Genomic DNA, 27,681 nt, shown 5'->3' on the forward strand with positions numbered 1-27,681 from the left:
GCAATAACTCAAACGTCCTTTCTGGCAAGACAAAGAAATTCCATTTGCAGTAGCGCTTCGTGTCAACTTAGGTCATTGCTTTAAGAGGCTGCAGTGGTTTCCATGTCCACTTATCGTTTCCTGTAGAGGCTGCCAACTAAGTGCAGTCAAGATTTTTCTGCCAAAGCTCAATAAAAAAAAAAATAGAAAACAAGTTGGAATCTCATTTTCAGCTGATTTAATCATATGTTATAAAGGTTCCAGAAAAATTAAGGCAAAGCTGCGATTGATCACTCGAAGAAGCTAAAGCAAACATGTTACATCATAGCCTTTCAGATAATCAATACTGTGACTACATGATTAGGTTGTGGGCAGTAATGGAAGGAAATGCTCCCTAATAGCATGTCCCTGCAAGAGACATGAGCTAGGATCACGTTTCTCCAGTCGTCTTTCAATTTGTCATAATCCAATATCTAGTTATGTTCCAAAAGTTTAATGAGGCCAAGTGCCTGATATACAATACCAATGAAGTTGTTCGCTTTAGTTTTATAAAGTCCATGGACCAACAGCTTCTCCACACAAATTGCTTTAGTCGATATTATATACATTTAAAAGGTGACACAAACCAGTAATATTTACTGGAGAAAGAGTGGTCCACAGAATAAGCAGCATCATTTTTACAAATAAAGTTTACATTAGAAACTTAATTTATTGGATTGCAGCAAAATTCTTTAGCCCAACAAGACCAAATCTCTCAAACGAACTCAGACTCCTCCATCAGGTGTTCCAGGTCTCAGGAGGTGTTGTTCTTTTCTGACCATGTAGAAAAATTTGTTGCCACTGAAACTACTTTTCTTGACGGTAGCACAACGAGGGGCCCCAGTTGGACAGCTTGATCTGCAAAGTAAGACATTTTTCAAAACCAAGAGTCAATTTTAAATACTTTCCAGCTTTTACCATAGACAAACATCAAATTAACACAAACTCTTCAGATTTATTTTAATTAAAGGGGCCATTTCATGCTTTTATTAAGCCTTTAAAGAGTCAACTGTATCCATATGTATAACCTTTAGCAGACTCGAAAAAAACAATTTTATAAAATTAGTCATTTCCTCAGATCATTTTCCTACCCAGAAGTAATACACGATCTGATGCAACGACTTTCACTCCGTGTGGGTGCCGCCCTTTTCACGTCAACCTAGAGCCGCAGCATGTCTGTTTCGCCCACGAAAACGTCTGAACTTTTGCAGAGACAACTGAGCATATGACAATGAAAGCGTTTTTGCCGATCAACCAACACTAGTTCCATGTATAAAGTGGGTGTGTGTTAACCTGGGGGCGGTGCTGGCAGCGCAGACTCTTCATGGAACGGGCTGTTCCTCGCTCACAATGTGTTTTTGTGGATTGGCAGGGGCTGGTGCTCAGAGCAGGTTTTTAAAGGAATGCTCGGAAATGCGTGACTGCATCAAAATACTGCTTTGGAGTTGTTTTTTGTGAGGAACTAACAATTTAAAAGCTTAAAAAGTTGATTTGCATGAAATAGGCCCTTTAAGTTCTACTCACGAAATTTGTTGTCAGCATCCCTCTTCATAAATCTGTTGGACTGCTGAGGTTTGGAGTGATGGCTCTGATATGCTCCCGGCCAAAAATGGACGTAAGAAGCCGGTTGATGCTCGGCTTTATTGTGGACTATATTTTTCTGTGAAAGACCGATTTGGTCTTTGGCGTTCACTGGCATTTTAGGAGATGGCACAGCTTGCGGTTCCTGACCCCGCCTGAACACGTCACAGCTTCTGCACACCTGATCACCACCGTCTATGGATTGCCATCTGGAGCGAGATGGTAGCAGTTAAGATTTGGGCAACAAGTACTAGAACATTTTTGCATTTCTATTCCTATAGATCACCTGTTCTCAATAAAGGAGCAGGCTCGGTTCTGAGAACTGACGGCCTGTACAGCAGGAACAGCCTTCACAGCACAAGTAATGTAGATCTGAAAACAATTGGGAAAAGTGGTGACTCACAAGCAGTTTTCCCAAACCAGTCAGCAGTAATTTTGGATCAAGCACAATAATTAGACTAGTGACTGATCGTCCAATTGCTTAAGGCACACGGGGAATCAGGGTTCAATTCCCATGGAACACAATAAGCTTCATCCAACATGGGTCCGTGGGCAAGACCCTTTGCGCTACTGCTGAACTATAACCAACAAATAAAAATTGGCCAGGTAAAAATGCATGGTTGGCTGAAGGGCATCGGGCATAAAACTCTGCCAAACCACCTGTGCGACTCAGTGAAGGCTGATTTGCTGTGGCGCCCCCTGAAGGGATATGCCAAAGGGGGAACTACGCAAAACGCCAAGATCTGAGTTCACAAAGTGTCCGAGTTACCTTGTGTCGTGCAACGACAAAAATGGTTAAGCAGTATGAAAACTTGTATAAGCGTACAAATGTTTCATTTGGAGCCACACCTGGTTGCTGGGTTCTTGATAGAACCTGAAGGCTTCCAGCTGAAACCTCAGTTTATGTTCCTCAGTTCTTGGTAGGAAACGTGCGCCGGAGTTTGTAAGGTAAGCATCAACGAGGCAGCTAGTTTGGCAGAAATGTCAGATGAGTTATAAAGGCAAAAAAAAGTAACTTTCAGTATGCTTGACTTTAAGCTCACCCCTTATGTTCAATAAATTCATATCTTAAATTAGCCTCTGCATCAGGAGTTGCCGTAGCAACACAGTGGTCCACATACACCCGCAGAGGGACGTGATTTTCCACTATGGCAGAGACTTCAAAATTAATGGGATCAGCCAGGAAATATGTGTAAGACTCCCTCTCAGACTGCCAGTCACCTGTGCAATTGAAACAATCAGGGTGTTGAAGCCGCATATTGGCTTTGAACAGACAAAATATAATTTCCAAAGCCCGCCCTGATTACCAGTCATGAGTTTCAGATTGAAATCTATCTGGTCGTTCACAGAAGTTGTGGAGACAGAGGGAACCCAAGTTGATTCAAGGGAAATGCCATCAACAGAGTATCTCCTATAGAGAAAATAAAATTTAATGTTGTTCCATTAGTCGTCAATACAGCCAGGCGTGGGAAGTGGGAAGCTGCAGAGACAGCCATTATTGGGAACCATTTGGCAGTTTAAACCCCCAATCCAATCCCTTGATTCTGAGAGTCAAGCAGGTAGGATTTGGGTACCAGTTTTGGTATGACTGTCATGGATTTGAGGCTCACGACGTTCTAGTCTCAGGGCATTCACTCTTCCACAGGGCCACTGTTGCACAAAATAGGTGTATTTATAAATATGCACGCAGGACTCACCTGTCATAATGACATTCAACTGGAATAGTTGCAGCTTCCAATCTTAACAACCCATCAGCAGAAGGTTCGGGTGAGTAGATCAGAACGTTGGAATAAATGATCTTCTCTTCTGTTGACTAAGAAGACAGTCTTTTCATGCTGGACTCATTGCGCGCATGCCCGCTGTGTTCGAAACTTACTGAGAGTTTGGTTCCGCAGTCGGACAACAGGGCCCAGATGGTGAATTCGTCCTCTCCTTTCTGGACCGCCCCGCACTCACCGCCCGCGCCCAGAGTGTTGGAACCCAGTCGCAGATGTCCACCGTCCACATTCAGGCCCGTTTCAAACATGTCGGCCTTCACCACAACCTCCATGGAATCCGGGTGGCATATGACCGTGACGGGGCGGTGCTGTTCGGGTACCTCCGGGGCCGGCTGCTGCTTCACCGAGTAGAGCCGAGGCTGCAGACCGCCGTGCGTCCCGACTGGAGGTTGGAAGTGCCTTTCTGTAGAACCTCGGCTGTTCGTCTGGCGACTCTCTGTAAGAGGGGAAACCCAAGAAAAGACCATGATCCAGCAAGAAACGGCCAGCCGCAGGTTGCAGTCCATCCTCAGAGTTTGGAAGGAGCGACGAGGCCCTGCGCACTGAAAAAAGTCCGAGCAGCTGCAGGCGATTAAACCTGCTGCTCAAGCACACCTGTAGGAGCTCAGCAATCAGGGGCCCCTCCCCGCTCGTGTAAGTGCGCTTATACCGCGAGAAAGGGGCGAATAAAAGAGACCAATGATTGTTTACTGTTCACTCTTATTGTTGACTGTTTTTCATGGACTGTATATTAATTGAACCAGTTTAGGTCCACCTGGCAGGTCATTACCCTAAAAGTCCACAAGGTGGCAGTAAAACATGCCTGTACTTGAAATAATCCTTTATTTTTGTATAACTCGCAATCTGTTAATTTCTAGCTTTTCATGTCATAAATGAAAGTGCTATTAAAATGTATGTTGTTTTTTTTCCAACTTTGAACATAAACATAATACATTTTCTTTGGCAAAATTATTAAATATATATATATAAAATCTTGCTTATCTGATTTTAATATTAATTATATTAATAATAAAAACAACCAGAACAATAAGATCATTTGTAATACTGTATGACAGAAAAAAATTGTACCAATTCTAAAATAGCCCTTTATTTTATAAGTTAGATGATTTTGATTTTGCATAACAAAACATGTATCTCAAACGTGTCAAACCAATTTTAACTTAAAGTCCCACTCCAATCATCTTTTGATCTATTTTCAAAGCGTTCCCAGTTGTCTTTAGTTATGATTAAGACGTTTTTAGCCACAAAAAAAGCCTGTGTTGTTTTCTAAGGCATAGTTTCTGCAGAGCGACGGGAGTTAGAAATTCGGAATTAGAAATCTGGCTCTGAGTTGTGGGCGGGATCTTTGGCTCGGAGTAAGTCTGCTCTCATTTCTCATCATCCATCTGTTTACACGCTCTCCCGCTAGCTTACAGCCCCTCACAACTTTAGTGGTGCAACAAAAATGGCGAGCAATATTGGAGCAACCCAGCTGTACAGTTTTGAGCCAGATTCTAGCTTTGAAGAGAAAAATTAAGATGTCCACGGATCTGGACGTCTGCAAGTGGATGCATCAAGATAGAGCGAGCAGGGAGCTTATGGCCTGCCGACTGGAGCTTCTACGTGATACATACAAGCTTTTTCAAACAGCATTTTTTTTCTGGCTGCTCCTGATTCACAACAATTTGAATAAAGAAATACTCAGAAATTCAATTTTAGGCTCAATTTTCTTCACATATTTCCTCTGTCATCATAAAAATGCCACAAGAACATGTTAAAAACACCAAAAACATGTATTTCATGTATTTTGGAGTGGGTCTTTAAGTCAAATAGTTTTGTGTTTAAGACTGAAAAACTTTATTTTAATAAAAAAAACACACCAATAGGCTCCTCTTTGTTACAAAAGCAAAATGGAAGATACTTTTTGGTGAACCGGTAAATGTGTGACATAATGGAGCACATTAAAGGAGGCTTTGGAGCCAAAAAACATTTTCTTTTCTTTATTTTGCAAGAACTATTTACCGCTAATTGGACGGATAATAGAAAATGTACTAAATGGCAAATAAAACTTCCTTAGCTATGGTTTTCATTTTAAAGGTAGAATTATTTGCTGCGTGACGACCTCAGATGTTTATAGATTGAAAAGTATGTTGTGGAGACACAAAGTCAAAAGATGATTGCAAAGATTTTATTGTTTTTAATAAGGATTGTTTAGAGAGCGGACATATTTTATATATTGATTTTGTTCTTTTATACAGAGGAAAAAATGTCCATTACCTCCAGCAACAGAGGAAATACTGCCAGGCTCAAATACAAATACAAAAATACAAGCCACTCGCTTAAATGTTTACATTTCAAAACAAAAAGCACTGAAAGACAACATCTCAGAACAGTCAATGAATAAAAATAAAGTGTTTTTATGGGGAAAGGGAGAATTAATTCTTACACACATCTCAATCATCTTTTCCCAATGACATTAACAAATCTATTTTTTTCTTTTTTCTATTTATGTTTTAATGCCTCAAAATAAAATTCCATGCTCATTCTATTTTGACTGGCACCTTGTAATGTGTTTTCTGTGGTTTGGGTCTTTCTCAACCATAGAGGTCACAAAATGTTAGATCATTTCCACTTGACAGGAAATCTGTACAAAGTGAAACTAAGGCAGCACAGGAAGCTAATAACCTGATTAATGATAAGAAAGAGCATCTTTTCTGTCTTTCTAAGCTCAATTTTGTTGGGAAGAAAGATAGCTTGATTCTTAGATTCTGTGTCATTTTTATCTCTGTCATCTTTTCATATCAGACCTTTTTTATTTCATTTTCCAGTAAAAGACACAATCAAAGGATTAAGAAAATGTTTGCACCAGATGACTGATCACAAAACATTTGTGCAATTTTTAGACTCGAACCTCAATGACCCATTTTGACCTCCTTTCGCATAAGACTTTCTATTGGCCCAAAAGGTCAGTGATTGTTAGTTGATCTTTAATGTGTTGGACTTTCCAAGTGGAGAGAAAGCAAACACTACATTTATGCAAGTTAACTTAGATGTTCCTATGAGTTACACACATGTGCAGTCATTTGATCTTGGCTTTTCACTATAGAAATGTCAGATTCTTTTCTTTTTTTATCTGTCATAGGAATTATTCAAGCACAATTTGTCATAAATACTAGAAAATCAAAACTTTGAATCAGCAAAATCTTTATTTTATGATTTTCAGAACCAAGTTGATAACGACATTACAATAAATAGCATACAAATAAATAAATGTAATAAATAAAAAGCACATACTTTGTAAATATATTTCTTTGAAAAATACTCTTCCCCATCGTTTCGATGTAAGATCTAATTTTCACACAGATTAATAAATATTTGCCCTAAAAAAATAATAACATTTGGTGCATTTCACAGTGTTTTTGCATTTTCCACCCAATCTCACATCCCCTGTTTTTATAGGATCCAAGAATTTGCTTTGTTCTGAAGCTTGATGAACTGTCCTGTGTTGGAGCTCGGTGAGGATTTATTTAGTGTGTTCACCAGAGCTCATGTAGCTGATGGCGCGGCTGACTGTGATGGTCCTGACTTGGAAACCTCTCAGGGTTTTGCAGAGATTTAACCTTTCACTGTAGGTGCTCGCATGGTTCACAGGAGCCTGAAGCAACACAAATTAGATTATTAAGTTGATCATGTTAATATGACTAGGAAACTCGCAATGTGAAAAATCCCTTACCTCATTTTGCGTCAGGTTTGTAGGCAAAGACTCCACAAAGCAGTTCTGTCGAGAGTAAAATATCCTCTTTGTTTCATTTTTTTTACTAGTAATCTGAACAACGTGTACTTTTTCATTTTCTTTAAAAATTTAACAATTTTCATAGTGGCAAAAGAAATTATGCTGAACAGTGAACGACTGATGGGATAAAGACTCACCTCCATCAGTTTTCTGAGGCTGTGGATAACAGTTGGGACACGGAGGAGATCTGGCTGGGCCGTGAAGAATTTGTAGTAATGGCTCAGATCCCTCCAAATGTTTGACAAACAGGATTCCTTAATGGAAAGACAATTGAAACCTTTAACTAAGTAATAGTAAAGCCAGTATATACATGTTTTCGCTTGTTTTTTTTTCTAAAGTCACATGGACATTGTCTTGTCACAAAATAAGGGATGTTACCTGATTAAAGTCTACTTTGGTTTTTCCCAAACATGTTGCCTCCTATGGGAAAATATAAAAAATGAGTTAAAGCCACTGCAACGACAAAACTTTTTTTTTATCCAACAATTTTTTTTTGAAAGCATACCTTTGGTGCACACACATACGGTGTGTTTGTGTTGGTGTTCAGCTCCATGTTCTGCTCTGTGCAGTTGATTCCCGTAAAGAGCTCTGTCTGAAAAAAACACATTTAAACATTTAAAACCAAAACTCTGAGGCAAAAAAGTTTTTCCGTCAACTAGTAGGGTACCTGTGTTAGAGCCTGAGTGATGTTTTTCAAAAGCATCCTTGCAGAATTTACACAGGAGTCGTTCATTGGTGTCGTGCTCATCACTGGTAGGGACTCGCTGATCTGCCACACTGGCAAGCTAAGCATCAGCAGCAGCAGCGCAGGAGCAGAGTCTGGGAAAAAAACAAAAAACAAGAAGCTACACGATCAATCTTCTTACCTGAACTTGTGAAAGCATTTTAGTTAAGGTGCAGGGAACTCACAAAGCTTGAACAGATGCATCTTGTCAGCAGTTGTAGAATCAGATTCAGTCTGGCTCTGCTCTGTCATCCCAAAATGTTATATACCCATAGTGATGCAGGGATTTCCCCTCGGGTATAGCACTGAGGTGACAACCAAACCTTAAACTGAAAGTGGACAGTCAGAGCTGTGTGATTTTCCTTTTCTCCCACAATCACTGAATCCTTGAGTGAAACTGAAATGAACACACACAAACACAAAAGGGTAACAAAGGGCTATTTGTTTGACCTGAAGTAAGCAAAGGTAAAGTCGAGCTTTACAGCAATGACTACAATAAATCTTTCATATTTCAAATAAAAATGAAGTGGAACATTATTATGAGTTTTGAGCTTACACCAAGGTCTAAACATGTCTTCAGCACTGCATAAAAAAACAATAAACTTTAACTCAAATATCGATTTTAACAGGTGCAATGGAAAACATGACTCCAAAGTAATTCTTTGTGAAGACCTTAATTCTGCTGCCACCGATTATGTAAACTGACAGTTAAAATGGGTAATTTTCATTCATTCATTTTTCATTCATTCATTTTCTAGCGTTTTATCCCTTTCGTGGTCACAGGGCTGCTGGAGCCTATCCCGGCCACTTATGGGCGAAGGCAGGGTACACCCTGGACAGGTCGCCAGTCTGTCACAGGGCCACAATCACAAACCCATTCACACTCACACCTAGGGACAATTTAGAGTTGCCAATTAACCTATGAAGCATGTTTTGGGACGGTGGGAGGAAGCTGGAGACCCCGGAGAGAACCCACGCATGCACGGGGAGAACATGCAAACTCCACACAGAAAGGTCCCCCACTGATGTTTTGATTCAGGTCCCCCAGCCGGGACCTGAACTTGCTGTGAGGCAAGAGCGCTAACCTCTGCGCCACCATGCAGCCCTGGGTAATTTTCATTAAGGATAGATAGAAAAATCAACATAACATAAACATTTAAAAAATCAGAGCAAATTTAAATGTATTAAGCTTTGTGTTTATAAAATTAACAAGTTCCATTTTTTTAAATCAATACTTTTATCACCTGAACTCCTGAAACTCAATCTTCCCTTTACTTTTTGTAGTCTTTAATATCACATATGCCAATAAATGCATGTTGGATGGCTCAGTTAGTGGTGTGGAAAACCAGGGTTCATTTTCCAGAGGCTGCGGTGAGCGTCATCCGGTGTGGGAATTTGACCCTTCGCACTAATGCCTAACGACAGTATGTAGCCGTTAGGGGCTGGGTCTCCCTGTGCTGGTCCCCAGCCTGGATAAAATACAGGGTTGTGTCCGGTACAGCTCAGTGGAAGCCGATTCACTGTGGCAACACCTGAAGGGATATTCTGGCAGGTGAACAACAACTTAGGACGATATAGTTGTTTGATCTCTTATTTTTGTCACAATGTGCCTCTGTTGGTTGTGGTTGTCGTCCAAGACTCCCCAATGACAAATGTGTGAAAATGAGGTCAAATGTGTGAACGAGAAGTAGATTTACTTGATAAATTTGAGGTTAACTTGAGGTTAAGTGTCAGATGAATGTCTTGGCAGGAAGAAGCAGCACTGAAGTTCACTTTCAAATAGCTCAAAGTCATTGCCATCATTTGAAATGATTACAAATTGTTTTGCAGAAATGAAATCAAATATAGAATGAGTTTTCACATTTGAAACATTTATTGCCAGAACTGTTTTTTTTTTTTTACAATCATTTTCACTACAATTATTAGTAAAGCAAACACAAAGTGTATGTTTGTGTGAAATTACATTCTTAAAAAGCAGAGCAGGAGAACACTGAAACATCTCAAGGTGTGTTCTTTTATTCTTTTTTTAAAGTAATTTTTAAACATTTACATATAGAATGTGCATAAATCTCTTACACAGAAAATTATTTTAGCTTGTATAGTTTATGATTTCTGGTTCACCTTTTCCTAGATTAAGCATTTAAAAATAAAGTCTAAAAAACGATTTGCATATTTTGTGAAATTTCTATGATTAACAACTTTGAAAGCATATTTTGTCATCATTTTCCTGACTACACTGTGGCATACTAACAGACATAGGTGGTTATTTTTTGTGCAACATTATATATATATTTTTTGCAATGTAGTGATAACTGAAAATATTGTAATTAATTAAAAACATCCATTTGAGTGAGTTTATGTAGCCATTCAGATATGGTGCTTTTTTTAAACAGAGCTTCAGAGAAACAAGCCTCAACCAAGCTTTACCAAAAATATGTGTAAAACTGAAAAAACAAACCACAAAGCAGTAAATGAAGATGAGGGGGGTAATTAAGCTTAAAGAATTTCCCCTGACTCTCTGAATTACAACAATAACAATCATGCTGAGTGATAGTGAAAGCCACCAAAATAGATGATCTTTTGGATTTTATTGGTTGGCTTTGATGCAGTGGTATTACAGCTGTGTTTATCCGGTAATCGTTGCAAATGCCCAGATGTGATGGCGACAATCCGTCGAGTAGGAAGTTGAAGGAAAACAGACTTATGGGAATGCTACTTTGCTTTGTCCACTTGGGGCCTGTGATGGCTGTGTGCATGCCTGTCAAAAAACAGAGTTGGGGTTTGTAAATTTTAGGACATCTCTGTGGGATTAAGCCACATTGCTGAATGGTTTACCTGGTGAGGTCTTCTACGTCTACCAGCATGGCATCCTGCTCCACATGCAGCTCATCCCTCATCAGCAGCAACTGCACCAGCTCCTCATTTAGACCTGTGTTGAAGAGATGCTGATGTCACTTCCTCATCCAAAAAGGAAAAGCACAACTAGACGGTAAGAAAAAAAAAATGCATTGAAGAAGCTTCATTAATTAGTCAGCTTTCAGATCCAAGTTCTGTTTCCTCTAATTAGTGGGGGGGATGGAAGAAAAAACTGATGTCTGTCAGCAAAATCAGAGTCCAGTCCAGATTATGAGCATTTTTCTTTTGTTTTTGTCATAACTTACTCTGAATCTGGGAGTGGAAATCGTTTGTGATCACTTGGAGTTGTCCGAGGCTCATGTCTCTCATGTCCCCTCTCTTTAAATTCCTCTTCATCAAGCCCTCGCTGATGTGGGGCAGGTGGGGAAGCTGAAAGTAGATGTGTACAAGAAATGTACATGAACTTTAAAAGGTTTCGCATTATCAGTCAGTGGCATTGCTGTGCACATTCGGGTTTGCAAACACCCCCTAACCCTCAATCGAGGGACAAACACAAAACAATTTTCAACCAGTTTCAGGGGTTTTTTCCTAACACGTGAAAGCCAAATTAGTGACCTTCTGCTGAGGTTATGCAAGTCCCTTATGTCATCTTTGTTGTGTTTACTGTAACAGCAGCTTGCTTATTTTATTTTCACTTTGTGTTCCTTTACATTTGGATAATCAATTTTTAGTTGAACTAACCAGGTCTGCCACAGGCGAACGTCTGTGCAGCTGGATTTGCCTCTCCACCTCCACCTGCATTCGGGCCATGGGTCGGGCCAGAGCCAGCGCCACCCGGGCCTCCTCCTGTAGCCGTCTTTGCACTCGCCAAAACCCCCCACAGTCATCTAATGGATCGGAGTCCTCTTCTGCAGTGTCCCGGTCTGACAGCGATGAGCTCTGCTTGCTCTGTTCAAATGCATCGGCCAGAGAGGTTCAGTCACGCAGTTCCCATGTCATGTGACCAAAAACCGCACACTGAGACTCTACAGGTGCGTACCACAGGTGACAGCGGTGTGTCCAGACTGGTCTCCGTCCTGCTGTCCTCGGCATCACTGTCCTTGTCGCTGCTGCTATCATTGACAACACACACCTGGAGGTTCACTCCACTCTGCCGCCTGCGAAGAAAAAAAAAACGGGTTTTAGTCATAAAGAAACTTAAAAGGTGAAAAGGGAATTTACTTATAACAAACATTGCATGTTTGACATACAGAAACAATTTGAATGCCCAAAGCCACAGCAATGGCAACATGAGAGGACTTTAAGTTTCATTTCTGGGTTGGTGAGTGTGCTAAACACAGCAGCTCCATTGATAAAACAGAACAGGAAGTGCAGTAGGTGCTGTGGATAAAAATCCTCTTTTTTTTCAAGTTTTAAAACATCAATGAAATTATTTTCATTGTCAGAAGTCTAGATATTTGTTTAACTGTTGAGAGAGTGTGTGAACTGCAGTTTTAAAAAGCTCTAAAGAAGTAGCAACCAGTTTTTTTCTTACCAGCAAAATGTTGCAATTTCTCCAAAAATGGCACACAAAAGAATAGAGGTAAAATACCAAATTATCTTTGTGAATTTTACCTGGAAATTTAAGCTTTGATCCACTTGATTACACTTTTAAAATTCGAATGCCAATGAATTGCCCATAAAATTTATCTTTCAAATGTCCTGGTTCATTCAAAATATTCACAAGTATTCAAATTGGACCGGGCGGTGCTGGAATTTCCACCCACACTAAATGTCGCTGGATTCTCCTTCGCACAAGTTAAATAATGATTGGAACTGCTAGCTTACAGCAGGCATCACTTCCTCATTCATGCGCAGATAGAGAAGCACTTCCTCAAGCATAAGACAGTGCTCTGTGGGGGGGGAGTCCCACTGTTTGGAGTGGGTTCATGAGGCTAGATAGAAATGTCAAACAGCCAGAGGTTCATGCCGTCATGAAAGAGAAATCTGCAAAAGGTGCAAGGAAATAAATCATTGAATGGAAATATTTCCAGGCTGGGTGTGCAAAGAATTCTGTTGCAAAAAATAAATGTGATTTTGGAAACATGGGTAAGTGGGAAATGCCGGGTTAGGGTCTGTTTTTAGCAAACCAGCTTTATCACGTGTTTAGCCTATATTTTATCATTTTTTTCTAGGACATCAAAATTTACTTAACTGCTTAAATTTGCCGCATTTTTAACTTTTTGTATTGTCATGTGAATAAGATGAACAAACATGCTCTAAAGCTGACAGAACAATCCTACAATATTAATATGTTTTACATATTAACATACACAAAAATAAAACAGAGCAGCTGATTAAATACATACAAAGTTCACATTTAAATCAGATCAATTTAGTAACTCTCATTGTGCTGATGCGGTCAATAGAAGGATGGCTTTATGGCCATATTCACAATTCCTCATACTGACCAGCATTTTGGGGTCTTTGTTTGAATTTTGATAAGCCTTTTTTAATACTAGTTTTCAAACAAGTCTGGTCATCTCTCAACTTCCAATTCAACATCCTTTTTCCAGAGTTTTCCCATTACAACTACAGCGGTTAAGCGGTTTTTTGGTCACAGTTCCTCTAACATCAATCTGAACTTCAGCAGTTTCTCCTTACCTTGTTTTTCCATGCATCAGGCAGCTCGCCACGTGGCTGATCACCGATCAGTGAAACTTGCAGTTGAGGACAAAACAAGTGGCTGTGACCAAACATCCCACAATGTGGATATCTTTCCCAACAGCACTAGACGCATTCTAGGTTAACCACCGTCTCACATGAGGGATGTCTACTCTTCACATATTGAGTTCCTTTGTTCAGCTGTTGATTGTAATTCTATGACAGGCTGGCTGTAAATTAAAAGAAAAAATTCCAGGCAGCTTTTTTATTTTTGTTTAGATAAATGACACACACACACACACACACTTTTTTAGCCAACAAATGGAAAATTCCAAAATATACGTGACAAATATACCTCCATGATCTGGATAATTCCGTTGAACGCAATAATTTCAACTTCACTAATGCATTGCACAAAAAGTGCAAAGAGTTGGTCATCTTTTTTGCTCAATGTGGTTTTCAAATGAGGTAAATATATTTTTTATTATTTATTTATTACATGTATTACATGCGGAGCTATTATTCATGATAAATAGGATGAGAATTGTTGTATTGCTTTGACATTTTTATTTTAGTTCTTAATAAAATAGTTGTTACTCCTGTAGCTTCTGCACTTGGTCATGGACCCTGCCTCTGGCTCGCCCCGCGCCCCCAACTTTATCTGGATGAAGCCCATTACCTATTGAACTCTATGACTTCATGCTCTTTATGATTTCATGTTTATTATACAATTAGCTGTATGAAACCCAGTGAGACTATTGTTGTAATATTGGGCTAAATAAATAAAATTGAATTATGTTCATGTTATTGAGCCATGTACAACTAATCTGCAACATTTTAGGGGGATAAAGCAAAAAAAAAAAAACATCTGTAAAGGTTTCAATCTGACCTAACAAGGACAGTCTAAAATCCTTAACTAATTAAGGGGTTAGTTCCTTACTTTGATTCTCTCATTTTTTGTTTTTTTGGAAAGTGATCCAAAAATGAGCCAGAGCAATGCATTTGTGTTGTGTGTGTTCTATGACAATGTAGTATTCCATTTTTAGTTTTATTTTTTCTACTCCTAAGAAATTTTAGCAGTAACATTTTGAAACCAAATTGTTTTAACGTTAATGCTAGAACAAATACATGACTTATAGATTTTGGCTGTTCTGTTTTTTTATAGCACTTTCCTTTTTTTCTGTTCTGTGAAGAAAAGGCTCAAAGACCCTGGTTGTCAGCGAGCAGAAAAAAAGAACATTAAAGAAAAAAAAAAAAAAAAAAGGTGGTGTTGGACTTCAAAAGGTACATTGATCAAACCCTGAAACATGCACCACTAATGCACTGAACTGAAACGCACCGGGAGGACGGGCCGTTTTTGCTGCAGCTGGTGTAGATGACTGGCTCGTCGTCATAGAAACTGCCGAGTGCAAGTTTCTGCCTGATGGACTCTCTCTCATTCCTCTGTGCCTGACAAACAACAAAACAACACTTTACTAGTATAAAAAAAAAGACTAAATATGAAAGACATTTATTCATCTTTTTCTTGCTACACAATCAGATTGAAACAGTGCATTTACTTGAAATACAGGCAATGGAAAACATTTAATCTGAATAACTTTCTGATAATCCAGTTTTAACATGAGATTTCAATTAAGCAACTTTTTTTAAACAAAATTTTTTTGACAACGTTTTAAATTTTACATGTGATCTTCACGGCGGCGTTCAAAGAAATAAAACTAAAATCGCTGTTTTGTTGTGTTGTCTGCTCTGTTGGTTTTAAAACGCTGTGTCATTGTTGGTTTGACTACTTTCCCTCTTTGTGCTTAATAAATCACAATTTTTCATTTGTTTTTTTTTCCCTTTTTGCCCAAACTTTCCTCCTTTCCTCCAGTTTTCAACATAATTGACTTTTTTTGAGAATTTGAGTATTTTTAAACATAAATTCTGCAAATGTGCAATTTATAATTTCTTCCACCACAAAAAAAAATTATCAGCATATTAGGATTGTGCTACATACACTCTGCTGTTTCCTGATGAATAACACCAAAATTATATATTTATCTAGTTGCTCTCTGTAGATAAACTGCTCCCACAAATAGACACGCATGCAGGAAATGCAAATGAGTGTCCTCTTTTTTTTTGGTGACGCATTATCTGATGTGGATGTGACGTAGGTACATTACTGAAAAAAATGGCCTTCAGTCACAGAGGAGCATTTATTCCACCTATTTTAGACAACCGGATATTCTGCTTACTCACAGACCATCCACCCACTCACCCACCCATACAAACAGATACAGCGACCACAAAAAAATAATATATCAAGATGTTTCCTCTGAAACAAACGTGTGGATGCATGTCACAAAACATTCTCACTAAGAGCATAGAAACAGACAGTAATCTTAAATGAAAACATCCCCTCCCTCCTCACTCGCAAACTCATCCAGCATGGCTGACCCATCTCCACCACCCATGATGGATACCCATCCTGAGCACCTGCTAGACGCTTTCGAATCGAATGCCAGCACAAACCTGGTAAATGCGTTTCTCCTGGTGCACCATCCTTTCAGCGCATCGCACTAAAACAGCCGTCCTGCCTTCCTCTACGCTGCAGTGAAGCTAGACCCAGGAGACCCTCTCATATACTGCAGGTCCATGCAGGAGAGATGAGCGAGGATGGGAGGAGGAGCGAGTGTGGAGGAGAGAAAACGCATCGAGAGAGGAGGCAGTGGGAGGGGAGAGGGTGATGTGGAAGAGGCAGAGGAAAGAGTGGGAAGAGAGAGAAGCAGAGGAGGAGAGAGAAATGGAGAAGACACACAGAGATGCTCAGTGCTGCAAGTGCTTTCCTGATCTGATATCTGTTCCACCATCTTTGCCACTTTTCCTATCTACACATTTCTTTTAAAATGTAATAATGTGACTAAATAAAAAAACAGCATTCATAAATATCAACCAAAGTTAAAATCCCACTCCAATCACCTTTTGATCCACAGTAAAAGCACCCCCAGTGTTCTTTGAATTATGATTATGCAGTTTTTAGTCAAAAAACCTTGGACATTTTCAAGGACAAAGTTTCTGCAGAGCAGCTGTATGGTGTTGGGCAGCAAGCTTTCCTTCATTTCCTATCATCCCTTTGATTACACTTTCTCCCACTAGGTTCCAGACCCTCATACCACCAACCTAATATTACTGATGCAACAAAAAGCAATATCAAAGCTATCAAACAGTACAGTTTTGGGCCAGCTTGGATGAAGAAAATAAGGTGTTCGTGGATCTATTTGTAGGCTGATGCAATAGAATGGAGCACGGCAGGAAGCTATGGGGCCCGCCAACTGTTGATTTTTTCAAAAAACAACCTTTTTTAAACTGCATTTTTTGGTCTGTTTCTTATTCATAAAGATTTGAATATACATTACTCAGAAATGTAGTGTTAATCTTAATTTTCTTTTTAAATAATCATTAGAAAAATGACAAGATCCTGTCAAAAATACTATTTTTATTGGAGTGTTTTTTTCACATAGATTTACAGAAGGACAAAAAAAATAAAAAAATAATAAAAAAACAGTGTACCAAACAGACTTTTGGGACAAAACGAAACCCTGTCAGGCCAAACTGACACTGTAAAGACTTCTCAGATAAATTTCAGCCGCTTTAAGCAATCTGGGCCTGTCTTCTGTCTATCCACCATTTCTGTAAAAAAATAAAACAATCCTTAATTGCATATTTTCTGCCTCCTCTTCCGAAGAAAAGTCCTGCAGCCGCCATTCCGCATCACAGATTCAAGGGCTGTGAGCAGAATAGACCAAAAACAACAGTGCGTGTATACCCACACAATTCAGAAACACAGCAATTTTCAAACAGCTCTCACAAAGCTGTCCCACAGTCAAGCAGGGGGCTGAATAACAAAATAAACACTTTACTCTGTTGTCATTCTATTCCTTTAAAATTCAAGTAAAACATTAAAAAATATATATTATAAAAGGAACCTGAACGCACAAATTTTTCTGCAGGTCAAATCTAAAACAATTCTACTCATTTTATATTAGCCTAAAGTAGCAAGATCAACAACTATTGGGACAAAAAGCATTAACAGTTAATGGGTTACATGCATTACTTAGAGACTTATCGGAAGCTTTTCTCATTTTCTATTTTTTGCATCTCCAAAATTACTGGACAAAATCTGCTTCATTTAAAAAGGGTCAAATGTGAAAGATTTACTTACAGAAATGCTGGAAAGCCTGGTCCGTGCTGCATTGTAACAATCCTCAGCCTGTGCTGCAAAAATATCCTGCAGTTCTTCGGCCCAACTGCGACTGTTCACCATGCATCTCCTTAATCCTTTCTGGTGCCGAGTGTCACTGCTGCCATCACAGCTGTACCAACAGTGGTCCATTGTGTTCTCACTAGACAGGGCTTTCTTCTGTGTCCACATCATAATCCTCCATCGTGACAAACTGGAATGGTTGAATACATTTTAGGGTCATGTAGTCTGGAATGAAATAGCAAAATAAAAATTCTAATTGATTTTTAGTCTTGGGGCACATTTTAGGGAGTAACTATAGAAATTACATGTACCCCATACTTTGCTTTCATCTGGTGCAAAAAGATAAAATCTATATTCTATGCACCATTAATTGTGAAAAAAATATTCAGAGCATTTGCAAAAGACTTACCGTTCTTGAGCTTTAGATGCTGGAAAAATGAAACCTTAAAATTGTTCTGTAATTTTAATAAGTCATGGCTAATGCATGGTTGGTAAATGGAAAAAGATTCTGACCTGCATCTCCAGCTCTAGATAATACACGACTGAATAGTCACGTGTGACTTCGTGTCAGTGATGTGTGTAATTCTAACCATGCAGCATCAGAGGTTGCCTGAAGGAAATCGGACTGAGGAAAATCTACAGGAAGAGACAGAATGGGGTGTACAGCGTGTACATACTGAATTCTTTCCAGAACTGTAGAGGCAAGGCTTAACGCAAACATTTTTACTAAAAAAAAAGTTACAAACCAGTCATGACCATAATTCAGAAAGGTGTCACCTGTCATTTCATCTGCAGCCTAATCCCTCAATCTCACCAGGTTTACTGAATTTATTAAATATAAAAGTAGCAACCACCCCCAGCCACCCCATCCAGAAATGAAACAACTCAAATCTCAGTTACAAGGTTAAGGAAGTTTATTTACAGTCTGTAGGAAGATGCAGCTCCCCTAGTTTGGTTAGTTTTTAAACCAAGGAAGCTGATCCCAGATTACATTTGACTTTCGATTGACTCTACTGTAAACAGGTTTCTGGTCACCTAGGTCTTTATTTTTAAAAGACAGGCTTGAAAGAGGGAGGTTTAAGATTTGCCCAACCGAGTTATCGGAGTCCAGACAACTCCCATCAAACCAGCTTCTACGACAAGGTTTAGGCTTTAGTAGTGGAATGTTGGAAATTGCATTATTGAGAGGATGAATTTGTGGCTGAAACCCTAGTGCTTTATGCAAGTAATTTTGAAAAATTGCTTGCTGTGCCCGATTCCTTAGTTGATGCCAGTCTCCTGGCCTGGGACGGACATAACGATCTATAGTATTTTGAGGGATAGTATTCTGGTCACGAACAGTGTTAAGGTTAAGTACCCTGCGCCAGACATCAGGATTTAACAGTGGGCTTGTCGTTGTGGGTGGTGCTGTAGTAGTTGTAAGTGGCTGCATAACGAAACAAGGCACATAGGGCATGTAGGGCTGATAATAGTATCCTTTATAAGGACTATGCGGATAGGGATTCTTGAAGAATCGTTTGGTCCGACGGAGAGGCCATTGTTTGGGAGGCGAAGTGGCTTCTAGGAACTGCTGTACTGGCTCTGGTGAAGTGGATGGAACTGTAGAGTCAGGGCTTGGCAACACCGCACAGGCAAGCTTTATGGCCGTCTTTCGCCAGCTTAAAAACACCACAATGCTCCCATTCTGAAAATTAGAACATGCATTTAGAGTGGTTATCAAAATGTGAGCTAGTTTTGCTTCTGCCACTCTATATCCACACAAGAGGTCGTTTAAAAACATACCTCTTGTTTGACATTGCAGCCTTCATAGTCAACAATCAAAGTAAGGCTTGTGCTGTTCCCTTCTACTAAAAAGCCACACACCCGTGGCACTTTGCTTAGAGGTAAAGTGCAAGAGTCACCTACAAGAGAGAAACAAAGATACATGGACTTTCACATACAAGACAAATGACAATTTATGTGGGACTTTATTTCCTACCAAAGTAAAGCTCCAAGTCAGCAGAACCAGGTCCTTCAACTTCCAATTTCATTTCTGTACGGCCGCATTGGAGGGAGGTATTCAAGAGCCTCCATTCTGCTTCCTTAGTCAAGTAATCCATCCTTTCTGGAGGAGTGAAAAAAATAAACACATAATTACCGTTTATTGGCCTAAACTATGGCTGATAGTTCAGATTTTAGTAGAGAAAAGACATCTTACCAATAAGATCAGTTTTAACCAGTTCAGTTTCTCCAGCAGAACTGCAAAGCTTATCTAGTGGTTTCAGATCAAAAAAAATACTTCCTCTTGTCACCTCCACAGCTGAAGACTCCTTAGAATCACCAAGCTGAGCTACTTTAGCTGATCCACGCAAGCTTAAACACAAAGCACTAATGGCTAAAAAAGACACAAGCAAAGCACCTGCAAGAGTTTGCCATTTCTTGCATCTCCTCCCCCCTCCTGTTCCTTCTCCTGCTGCCATTTTAAAACTAGAAACTTGATAAACGAAAACTTCATTTGATCATTTAAGGCTTCATATGTTGAAGCAACAGGTGAGTCAAATGAAAGAGGAACCAATTAGATGTGACTACTCCACTCTAACATCTGTGGTAATCATGGTAACACAGCTGTACTCATTAAGGATCAAAATGTCTCTTGTTCCAGTTCCATCTACATACTTTAAGTCATGACAAACTTGATGTTCACATCATTTCCTGGCAGTTTTCCCATTGGTTTAAACATCCATAGCTATTACTAATATCTAGAGCAAGGATGTTAGCAAGTTTCAGATGTTTTGATTGATTCACTGGGATAAATTCAAAAAAGGAAACTGCTCGAGAAACCAGGAAATGACAGGATTTCAACTCATTTTGAGAAATCCATGCAACAGAAAACTCTATCAAACTTAAATTTAGGAAAGTATTTTTCTAGTTTTTTTCTAAATGGCAGACTTTCCAATGTTATTTAAATGTTTTCTAACCTGTTGCAGTGACTGCCTTGACTGCAGCTATGGACATGCAAGTCAGTCATTCAAGTCTTAGAACAATTCCTAGTGCTTGCAATGCTGATTAGATCTGCTTTCTGTTGTTTTCCACAAAAATGGCTCTAAAACTGACATATGCACTTAAGATTAAGTACTTTATTTTGAAATCCATTGTTGCAAGAACTTTTCCTCCCTACAGTTAAATTCAAAGTGTTGACATGTTCATTAAGAATTAAAGTCAATCCCCACTGGATCTAGACTACAAGAATACTTCAGGTATAATGCCGTACAATAATAGACACGTCAAAGGGCATTATTCCGCTTATACTATGGTGACTTACAAAAAAAAGTCTATTCAATAATTTTTAAGACTTTAATCTTTTTTTTTTTTACATTTTCAAAAAATGTGGACCATTTGATACAGGGTGAAACACAGTCATGGTTACAGCCTCAACTGCAGTGGCAAAGGAAAGCAATATGCTGATTTTTACAATTTAAAAAAAAAAAAAAAAAAAAAGTTCAGAGGGAAATTTCACCTCTTACCACTTGCTTTTGTCCAAAACTATAAAACCACTTGTCTTTTCTGACTTGCTGTTTTAATAAAATGTGGATCATATGACAACCTTTTTTAATTGTTGTAAAAAAATGTTGATTGGAACAATTGCCATTTAGGCCATGTGACCGGAAGCTTTTTCAGTGTGTAATCACTTTAATCCCAAACTTGCAGCCAATCAGAATAGTTTCACACAGATCATGGTATAACCCTAGTTAAATAGATGGGAGCAAGGTTAAATAATTGTATCAAGCCAAACTTGTTTTTATCAAGTACTCACTTTCGGAGAACTAAGCAGTTATTAGGTGTTAAATACTTTAATGGCACAACATATTCATTTAAGAATATACAAGAGACATGCCAGTCAGGCTTGTACAAGCCTCCCCACAACAGAAGACAAGTTGTTATTCAAAACATTTATTGCAGTCCTTTCAGATCAGCCTAGAAAATATGGATACATCTGGGAAAAAGGCATACGCTCATATGGAAAAAACTGCAAATTGTCAGGAACATAAAACTGTAAGGGAACATTTTTTGGAGTCTGTGTAGTTGTAGTTGGAGGTGCTGTCGTCTTCACTTCTGGATATTGAGCTTCAGGAGCCAATTCTGAGAGGTGGTGGCCATAGGACATGGGGAAATGTGAGAAGAAGGCATCCTGGGTAAGCTTTACTTTTGGTGCTGCAGTTGTTTCTGGTGCTGCAACTGAAGTTTGGCCAAAAGAGAACTGGAGATGAGAGTGAGGTGGATACTTGGAAAACTTTTCTGCATCAGGTGCCACGCCATAGAAGTAAGGGAAAAACGGGTATGGAAAGAAGTTACCTTGAGGAAGGTTGTAAACTGGTGGAGGAACGTTAACTTGAGGGCTCTGAGGCGGAACCTGAGGCATGTCATAAAACAGTGATGGAAACTGAATTTTGTTTTGGTCTTGAGCAGGTGGTAAAACTTGGACCTGGGGATCTTGAGGCTGGGGAAGATTTGGTGACAAAACCTGAATAGGAGGATCCTGAGGAGCTGCATTAAATGGTGGAAGAGACTGAACCTGGGGATCTTGAGGCTGTGGAAAGTATGGCGGTAGGATTTGAATCTGGGGGTTCTGAGGCCAAACTGGAGGAAAGCTCTGAATCTGAACATCGTGAGGCTGCGGACGGTTTGGGGGTAGGACCTGAATCTGGTGGTTCTGAGGCCAAAGAGGAGGAAAGCTCTGAACCTGGGGATCTTGAGGCTGGGGAAGGTTTGGGGGTAGGACTTGAATCTGGGGGTTCTGAGGCCAAAGAGGAGGAAAGCTCTGAACCTGGGGATCTTGAGGCTGGGGAAGGTTTGGGGGTAGGACTTGAATCTGGGGGTTCTGAGGCCAAAGAGGAGGAAAGTTTGGAACCTGAGGATCTTGAGGCTGGGGAAGGTTTGGGGGTAGGACCTGGATCTGGGGGTTCTGAGGCCAAACTGGAGGAAAGTTCAGAACCTGAGGATCTTGAGGTGAAACTGGTGGCACAACATGCAAGTGGTGCATTTGAGGCCAATAATGCCTACGAGGCCAGAGATGCTTATGAGCCCAGTTGTGGAAGAGGTTCGATAGAAAATTTGCTGCTCTTTTTGGACACATAAGTGACAGAGGATGCCCCTTCCAACGCAGTGGCAGCTTGTAACCTCCACCCTAGAAAGAGAAGGAAAATAAAAAATTCTAATATTACAATAATGGCCATTTATACACAACTCATTTTAATGTATAGATTTAATCCAGCATTGTGCCTAGAGAGACCATCCATTTAGTACAAGGGAAATTCTGACCTAATTTCTTAAAATCCCAGTCCAATCATCTTTAGAGCTCCTGTAAAAGGCATTCCCAGTGGTCTTTTAATTATGATCATGCAGTTTAGTAAGCAAAAAATAAATAAACTGTCGTTTTCTAGAATAGTTTGTACAGAAAAAAAAAAAACTGAGTTGTGGGTGGGACCGTTTCCCCCTTGCGCCAGCTCCCATCATCCGTCTACACTATCGCTAGCTTACAGTTCTTCACAACCCCAACCTAACTTTAGCTGTGCAACAAAAATGGCGAGCATCATTAGACCTATCCAGCCAAACATTTAAGCCAGGTGCCAGCCTGGACGAGGAACACAAAGACGTAAACTGATCCATTTGTCAGCAAGTGGATGCATCGGAATAGAGCAGAGCAGGGAGCTTTTGGCCCACTGACTGTAGCCCATTGACCCACATCACTGTTTGACCACAACATTTGAATAAAAAAAATCAAAATTAAGTTCGAAATGTAAAAAAACAAACAAAAACAAAAAAACATAATTTTAATTAGGCCTACTCATGAAAACGTACCTGATGACGCATGTGGCAGCCACTGTAAGGAACAGTCAAAACAAATGCCAGGGAGTTTCCAAGCATGTTGTAGCCACATTTTTGGGGTACCATGGACAGAGGTAGGGACTGTTTGTTTGCTAAAGAAGATGAAAACACCATCATAAGGGAAACTTTATTACCAATGCGTCAGTCTTTGAGAATCCTTCTTTACCTTGCTCGACTTCAAACTGTGAAGCACCTGGACCAAGTGACCTGAACTTCATGTGATCCCCAAAACAATACAGGGATGTTGCCATTTGCTTCCACTTGTCTTTGGATGCAGGATCCTCCATATTTACCTTATACCATCCTGTAGGAAGATGAAGAAAAAAACTAAGCTAAACCACTTGTAATGTTTCTTCACTTGATGGTCCCAGATTCATTCAACAATTTCCAGTTCTCATAACTAAATGTTAGTGTAAAGAAATTGTCTCATTGCAGAAACAAATGTCACTAATGCGGTTAACCTTCAAAGTACCTGGAAAATCTGCTTGGTAAGCCGATTCATCGTCTGCAGAAGCGTTAGAAGTTTTCTTGCTTTTATTATCTGTGACCTTCTCGGAAATTTCCCCAAAGATGACTTGCCCCTCCTGAACGCCCGCATCGGTGCGGGGCCCGGGCTCCCGCTGCGCTGCTCGTCTCTCCGTTTTCCTCAAGTGAAGACACTCTGCCGTTTGGAGCAAACAGGATATCAGGAGAAGAGCTGCAGCCACGCACACAGCGGAACCTGCCGTTTTAATTCTACGCATCGTTTATTTGTGCGCAACCCCTGGAAACCGCAGCACATGCGCAGCGATGCTTTATGTACGTCCTTTGATCTACGCCGCTTTCTGGATATAGGAACAGCTTAAATGTCATCGGCCAATCACAAGCTGCGACGATTTCTACACTATAATTGCCTGGGATTGGTTGCACCTGTAAGGTGTGACCAGTGAGAGCTCAGATCAAAAGAAAATAAACTTTTTTTCCCCAGTACAGCTGTAGAAAAAAGACCTAAAATGTAAAAAATTATATTAAAAAATTCGGCTTAAAGATGATTAAAATCTAAACCTAAGTTTGATTTTATAATCAAAAGATTCAATCAGGTATTTTTCGAATGAAATGAGTGGCTGCTCTGCCACCTACCGGAGAAACAGGAACAAAGTCTCAAAAGTGATGGTAAAATCATCCCAAAAGTATTTCATCACCAATAAAATTACAGAAATGTCTTTCAAAATTCTTCATAATTTTTATCCAGTGAAACACTTCTTTACCAGGTTTAAAAAAGATCTGAACATAAACTGTTCATTTTGTCATTCCTCACCAGAAACTGTGCATCATCTTTTTTGGTATTGCTCCTTCACTCAAGTATTCTGGAAAGATTACATTTTTTAAGAACTCATCTATGTGAAGATTAAAGATTATTTTATGAGCATATTATTTTTGGAAATTTTACACAAGGGAGACTTAATGCAGAGAAAATATATGTAGTTAATTTACTTATAATCATGGCTAAATACTTTATACACAAGTGTAAATATGATAACAAAAAACAGTATTTTATGTTTTCCAGAAAGAAATGGTACTGTATGTAAACAGTATAAAATCCTCCACTAACAAAAAACTGTCAGAACAGTTGAAACATGGTCTCTTTTGAAACTTTAACAGATTCCTTTGCCTTTATTATTTTTGCTTAACCTGTTTTACATTGTCATTATTATGTTTTTTTGATTTTTTGTGAAAATTGTATTTTGCACACTGTGTGGAGTTTTTTGTTTGGTATTTTGTATGTGTAATATTTGTTAATAAAGTTTAAAAAAACTCAAATCATGTGAGATGAAAGCATTCTGGGTAAACTTTACTGTTGATGCTGAGACTTTCCAGGAGCTGATCTGTAAAAAAAAAAAAAAAAAGAGTGAAATTGAGGTAAAAATAAATAGCTTTTTTAAAATTCAATGTGTTTCAAACATGTTAATAATTAGAATACTATCTTTATGATACAAACGTATGAGTAAAAACACAAAACCCCAAACAATAACAACAATGCAAAATACATGAAAAAGACCAGGCAGAACCTTGGCTTATTAAAGCCTGACCATTAACAAAACTCAATACTTTTACACTCAAAATTAATACAAATGTAATAATTATAAATAATTGTGTCCATCATCATCAACGATGTTAATAATAATCCTCATTATAACAATAATGAGTATCTACGGAAGCTCTGAGCTGCCACCGCGAAAAATATTTTTTGGAAAAGCTTCTCGTTATAACGTGATACGTTTCTCGTAATAACGAGAAGCTGTTCCAAAAAATATTTTTTGCGGTGGCAGCTCAGAGCGTCCGTAGATCTCATTATTGTTATAATGAGGATTATTATTAACATCGTTGATGATGATGGATTCCGTAAGTATCCATGTTTACCATTAAAATCTTTTTTTCTTTTAATGAAAATCTTTTAATGAAAATCTTTTTTTAATGTATTTATAATGCATTTTTGTATAGAGCCTATAGTGCTTGTAGCTGTTTTTATACTTCACAATACATTATTTTTGATCAACCCCAGATTTTTAAATTTTTTGTTGTGCACACAGACACTCAAAATCCCCTATGGTTGGTTTGTACTTTTGAAGCAGGTTGCAAAGCTAGTGGAGGAACCTTAACCTAACCCTCCTGTTATGTTTATTTGTGAGGAACAGAGATTATGTTCCTGGGTCAATTTGACCCGGTGCATGTATTATTAATTACAACAATGTCTGAAACCCAGAAAATCCTAACAAGCAGTGTGAATATATCATCTCTAACTCCATTACCAATTATTCTTTCAAAAACTTAGTGAAATGGTGTTCCTTACCTCTAACAGGAAGTGGTTAGATTATTAGATTATTCACTCGTTTTTCTTAAAAATATAATGTTCAAGCTTTTTATTTTTATTTTTCACTACTGTATTACTTTTGAAAGACTAACATTTAAAATAAAATAGTTTTACATAACATTGAAACATAATCTTGAAATGTTGTTTCACATACATGATCTATAAACCAGAAAAAAACAAAATCACAATACAACAGATAAGCAATTGCAATATGAAGTTGTGTGTGTGTCTGTACATATACACAGCACAAGAGTGACCAGGTATCACACTGTCCTTTGTGCAAATTAATTTTGCACATTTCGCACAGGTCATGATTGTCTTGACCTGGATCCTGTCTCCGGCTCGTCTCGCTCCCCCGGCCGTCCCCCAACTATATCCGGATGAAGCTCATCTGCTGGACTTTAAATATGTAGTTGTAGTGTAAGATAAATTCATTTCTCTTTATGAGTTCTGGTAAATTGCCTGTCCGTCCTGGGGGAGGATCCCTCCTTCATGTGTACACCCCGTGAGGTTTCTTAGTTTTTCCGGAATCCGTTTTTTTTATTAGGAGTTTTCCTTACCGCGAAGGGGGGTCTAAGGGAAGGGATGACCGTTTCAATTTAGTATTTTCCTATTGAATTCTATGTATTCATGATCCTTTTGATTTTATGTTTTACTTTTTCAATTACCGAAATGAAGCCCATCGAGACGACTGTTGTTGTGAATTTGGGCAATCCAAATAAAATTGAATTGAATTGAATTGACATGGTCACATGAGTCACTGCCATCCTGGTGGGCCCTGGCACTGTCTTTATTATGTTTTCTGCAGACAAGTTTGTCTGATGCATATTTGAGGATGAAGACCAATGTATTTCACCATTCTTTGATATGAATGTCTTGCTTGGAGGAACAGGATTAACAATTCCCTCATCTGGTTCAAAATCAGAATCATTAGAATCAGAATTTAGCTCAAGATAGTCTTCTTCTGATCATGATCAGTGATGACTTCCAGAGCCTCCTGGGCTGTCATCTTTCTGCTTTTGTTGCTCATTTTGTAAAGGTCTGCCTGTGTAATGTTGGAAGGACTCCCATACAGAGAATCTTTTAAATGTTATACCCCCTCCCCTGTTGAGTGTCGACTGAATGTGGGTTGAGTTTTCCCGCTGGAACATAAATGGTTCCTGTCAAAAGTCATAACACATATGCACCTGTGTGTGTGTGTGTCTATGTGTGTGATTGGGGTGAAATATGTCTCACAGCTGCAAATAAAGGAAAACTAATAATAATAAGACATCCTTGTACCTCCAGTTTGACTGCCGGGTCAAATTGACCCGAACAGTATTTATGTGATATAAACATGCGGGGGGG

The 27,681-nt window shown here is 39.0% G+C and overlaps 5 protein-coding genes across 5 annotated transcripts; all 5 read right to left on the minus strand.

The window, feature by feature from the left end:
* Nucleotides 1–671: 671 nt before the first annotated feature.
* On the minus strand, nucleotides 672–3,911 carry LOC100049336 (ZPC domain containing protein 4). Its single transcript, NM_001104750.1, is given in 8 exon segments — nucleotides 672–876; nucleotides 1,543–1,808; nucleotides 1,886–1,971; nucleotides 2,449–2,566; nucleotides 2,643–2,820; nucleotides 2,907–3,010; nucleotides 3,297–3,412; nucleotides 3,476–3,911. Coding segments are annotated over 8 exon segments (1,380 nt in total). The 5' UTR covers nucleotides 3,884–3,911; the 3' UTR covers nucleotides 672–772.
* A 1,379-nt stretch (nucleotides 3,912–5,290) lies between these two features.
* Nucleotides 5,291–8,651, minus strand: LOC101158636. Its single transcript, XM_004079338.4, has 7 exons — nucleotides 8,059–8,651; nucleotides 7,817–7,968; nucleotides 7,655–7,741; nucleotides 7,528–7,569; nucleotides 7,287–7,403; nucleotides 7,090–7,134; nucleotides 5,291–7,011 (listed from the first exon to the last, which is right to left on the minus strand). Exons 1-7 carry the CDS (start codon nucleotides 8,123–8,125, stop codon nucleotides 6,880–6,882), a joined length of 642 nt encoding a protein of 213 aa, XP_004079386.2. The 5' UTR covers nucleotides 8,126–8,651; the 3' UTR covers nucleotides 5,291–6,879.
* A 1,109-nt stretch (nucleotides 8,652–9,760) lies between these two features.
* LOC101175351 (schwannomin-interacting protein 1) lies at nucleotides 9,761–17,707 on the minus strand. Its single transcript, XM_011486808.3, has 8 exons — nucleotides 17,577–17,707; nucleotides 15,887–15,999; nucleotides 14,712–14,821; nucleotides 11,769–11,886; nucleotides 11,471–11,677; nucleotides 11,035–11,158; nucleotides 10,709–10,802; nucleotides 9,761–10,631 (listed from the first exon to the last, which is right to left on the minus strand). The coding sequence occupies exons 2-8, from the start codon at nucleotides 15,914–15,916 to the stop codon at nucleotides 10,586–10,588; spliced, it is 729 nt and encodes a 242-aa protein (XP_011485110.1). The 5' UTR covers nucleotides 15,917–15,999; nucleotides 17,577–17,707; the 3' UTR covers nucleotides 9,761–10,585.
* Nucleotides 17,708–18,510: 803 nt separating this feature from the next.
* Nucleotides 18,511–20,104, minus strand: LOC101175599. Its single transcript, XM_020711072.2, has 4 exons — nucleotides 19,816–20,104; nucleotides 19,597–19,722; nucleotides 19,401–19,519; nucleotides 18,511–19,302 (listed from the first exon to the last, which is right to left on the minus strand). The coding sequence occupies exons 1-4, from the start codon at nucleotides 20,075–20,077 to the stop codon at nucleotides 18,574–18,576; spliced, it is 1,236 nt and encodes a 411-aa protein (XP_020566731.1). The 5' UTR covers nucleotides 20,078–20,104; the 3' UTR covers nucleotides 18,511–18,573.
* Nucleotides 20,105–21,532: 1,428 nt separating this feature from the next.
* LOC101158888 (protein PELPK1) lies at nucleotides 21,533–24,310 on the minus strand. The gene is made up of 4 exons (XM_011486814.3): nucleotides 23,956–24,310; nucleotides 23,650–23,787; nucleotides 23,457–23,575; nucleotides 21,533–22,782 (listed from the first exon to the last, which is right to left on the minus strand). The coding sequence occupies exons 1-4, from the start codon at nucleotides 24,224–24,226 to the stop codon at nucleotides 21,568–21,570; spliced, it is 1,743 nt and encodes a 580-aa protein (XP_011485116.1). The 5' UTR covers nucleotides 24,227–24,310; the 3' UTR covers nucleotides 21,533–21,567.
* Between the last annotated feature and the right edge of the window lie 3,371 nt (nucleotides 24,311–27,681).

Source organism: Oryzias latipes, chromosome 17, assembly GCF_002234675.1.
Source record: "Oryzias latipes chromosome 17, ASM223467v1".
Classification (NCBI taxonomy): domain Eukaryota; kingdom Metazoa; phylum Chordata; class Actinopteri; order Beloniformes; family Adrianichthyidae; genus Oryzias; species Oryzias latipes.

Excerpts from the sequence above, each read along its gene's own strand:
- LOC101175599 (XM_020711072.2), bottom strand. The coding sequence starts at position 20,077 with ATGGCAGCAGGAGAAGGAACAGGAGGGGGGAGGAGATGCAAGAAATGG. Across the intron at positions 19,520-19,596 it reads TGACTTGGAGCTTTACTTTG|GTGACTCTTGCACTTTACCT; the intron begins GTAGGAAATAAA and ends TCTCTCTTGTAG. Across the intron at positions 19,303-19,400 it reads GCTGCAATGTCAAACAAGAG|AATGGGAGCATTGTGGTGTT; the intron begins GTATGTTTTTAA and ends TCTAATTTTCAG.
- LOC101158636 (XM_004079338.4), bottom strand. The coding sequence starts at position 8,125 with ATGACAGAGCAGAGCCAGACTGAATCTGATTCTACAACTGCTGACAAG. Across the intron at positions 7,742-7,816 it reads TCACTCAGGCTCTAACACAG|ACAGAGCTCTTTACGGGAAT; the intron begins GTACCCTACTAG and ends TGTTTTTTTCAG. Across the intron at positions 7,012-7,089 it reads CAAACCTGACGCAAAATGAG|GCTCCTGTGAACCATGCGAG; the intron begins GTAAGGGATTTT and ends GTGTTGCTTCAG.
- LOC101158888 (XM_011486814.3), bottom strand. The coding sequence starts at position 24,226 with ATGCGTAGAATTAAAACGGCAGGTTCCGCTGTGTGCGTGGCTGCAGCT. Across the intron at positions 23,576-23,649 it reads ACAGTTTGAAGTCGAGCAAG|CAAACAAACAGTCCCTACCT; the intron begins GTAAAGAAGGAT and ends CATCTTCTTTAG. Across the intron at positions 22,783-23,456 it reads GCTGCCACATGCGTCATCAG|GGTGGAGGTTACAAGCTGCC; the intron begins GTACGTTTTCAT and ends TTCTCTTTCTAG.
- LOC101175351 (XM_011486808.3), bottom strand. The coding sequence starts at position 15,916 with ATGGTGCACCAGGAGAAACGCATTTACCAG. Across the intron at positions 11,159-11,470 it reads GTTCGCCTGTGGCAGACCTG|CTTCCCCACCTGCCCCACAT; the intron begins GTTAGTTCAACT and ends ATCTACTTTCAG. Across the intron at positions 10,632-10,708 it reads GACGTAGAAGACCTCACCAG|GCATGCACACAGCCATCACA; the intron begins GTAAACCATTCA and ends GTTTTTTGACAG.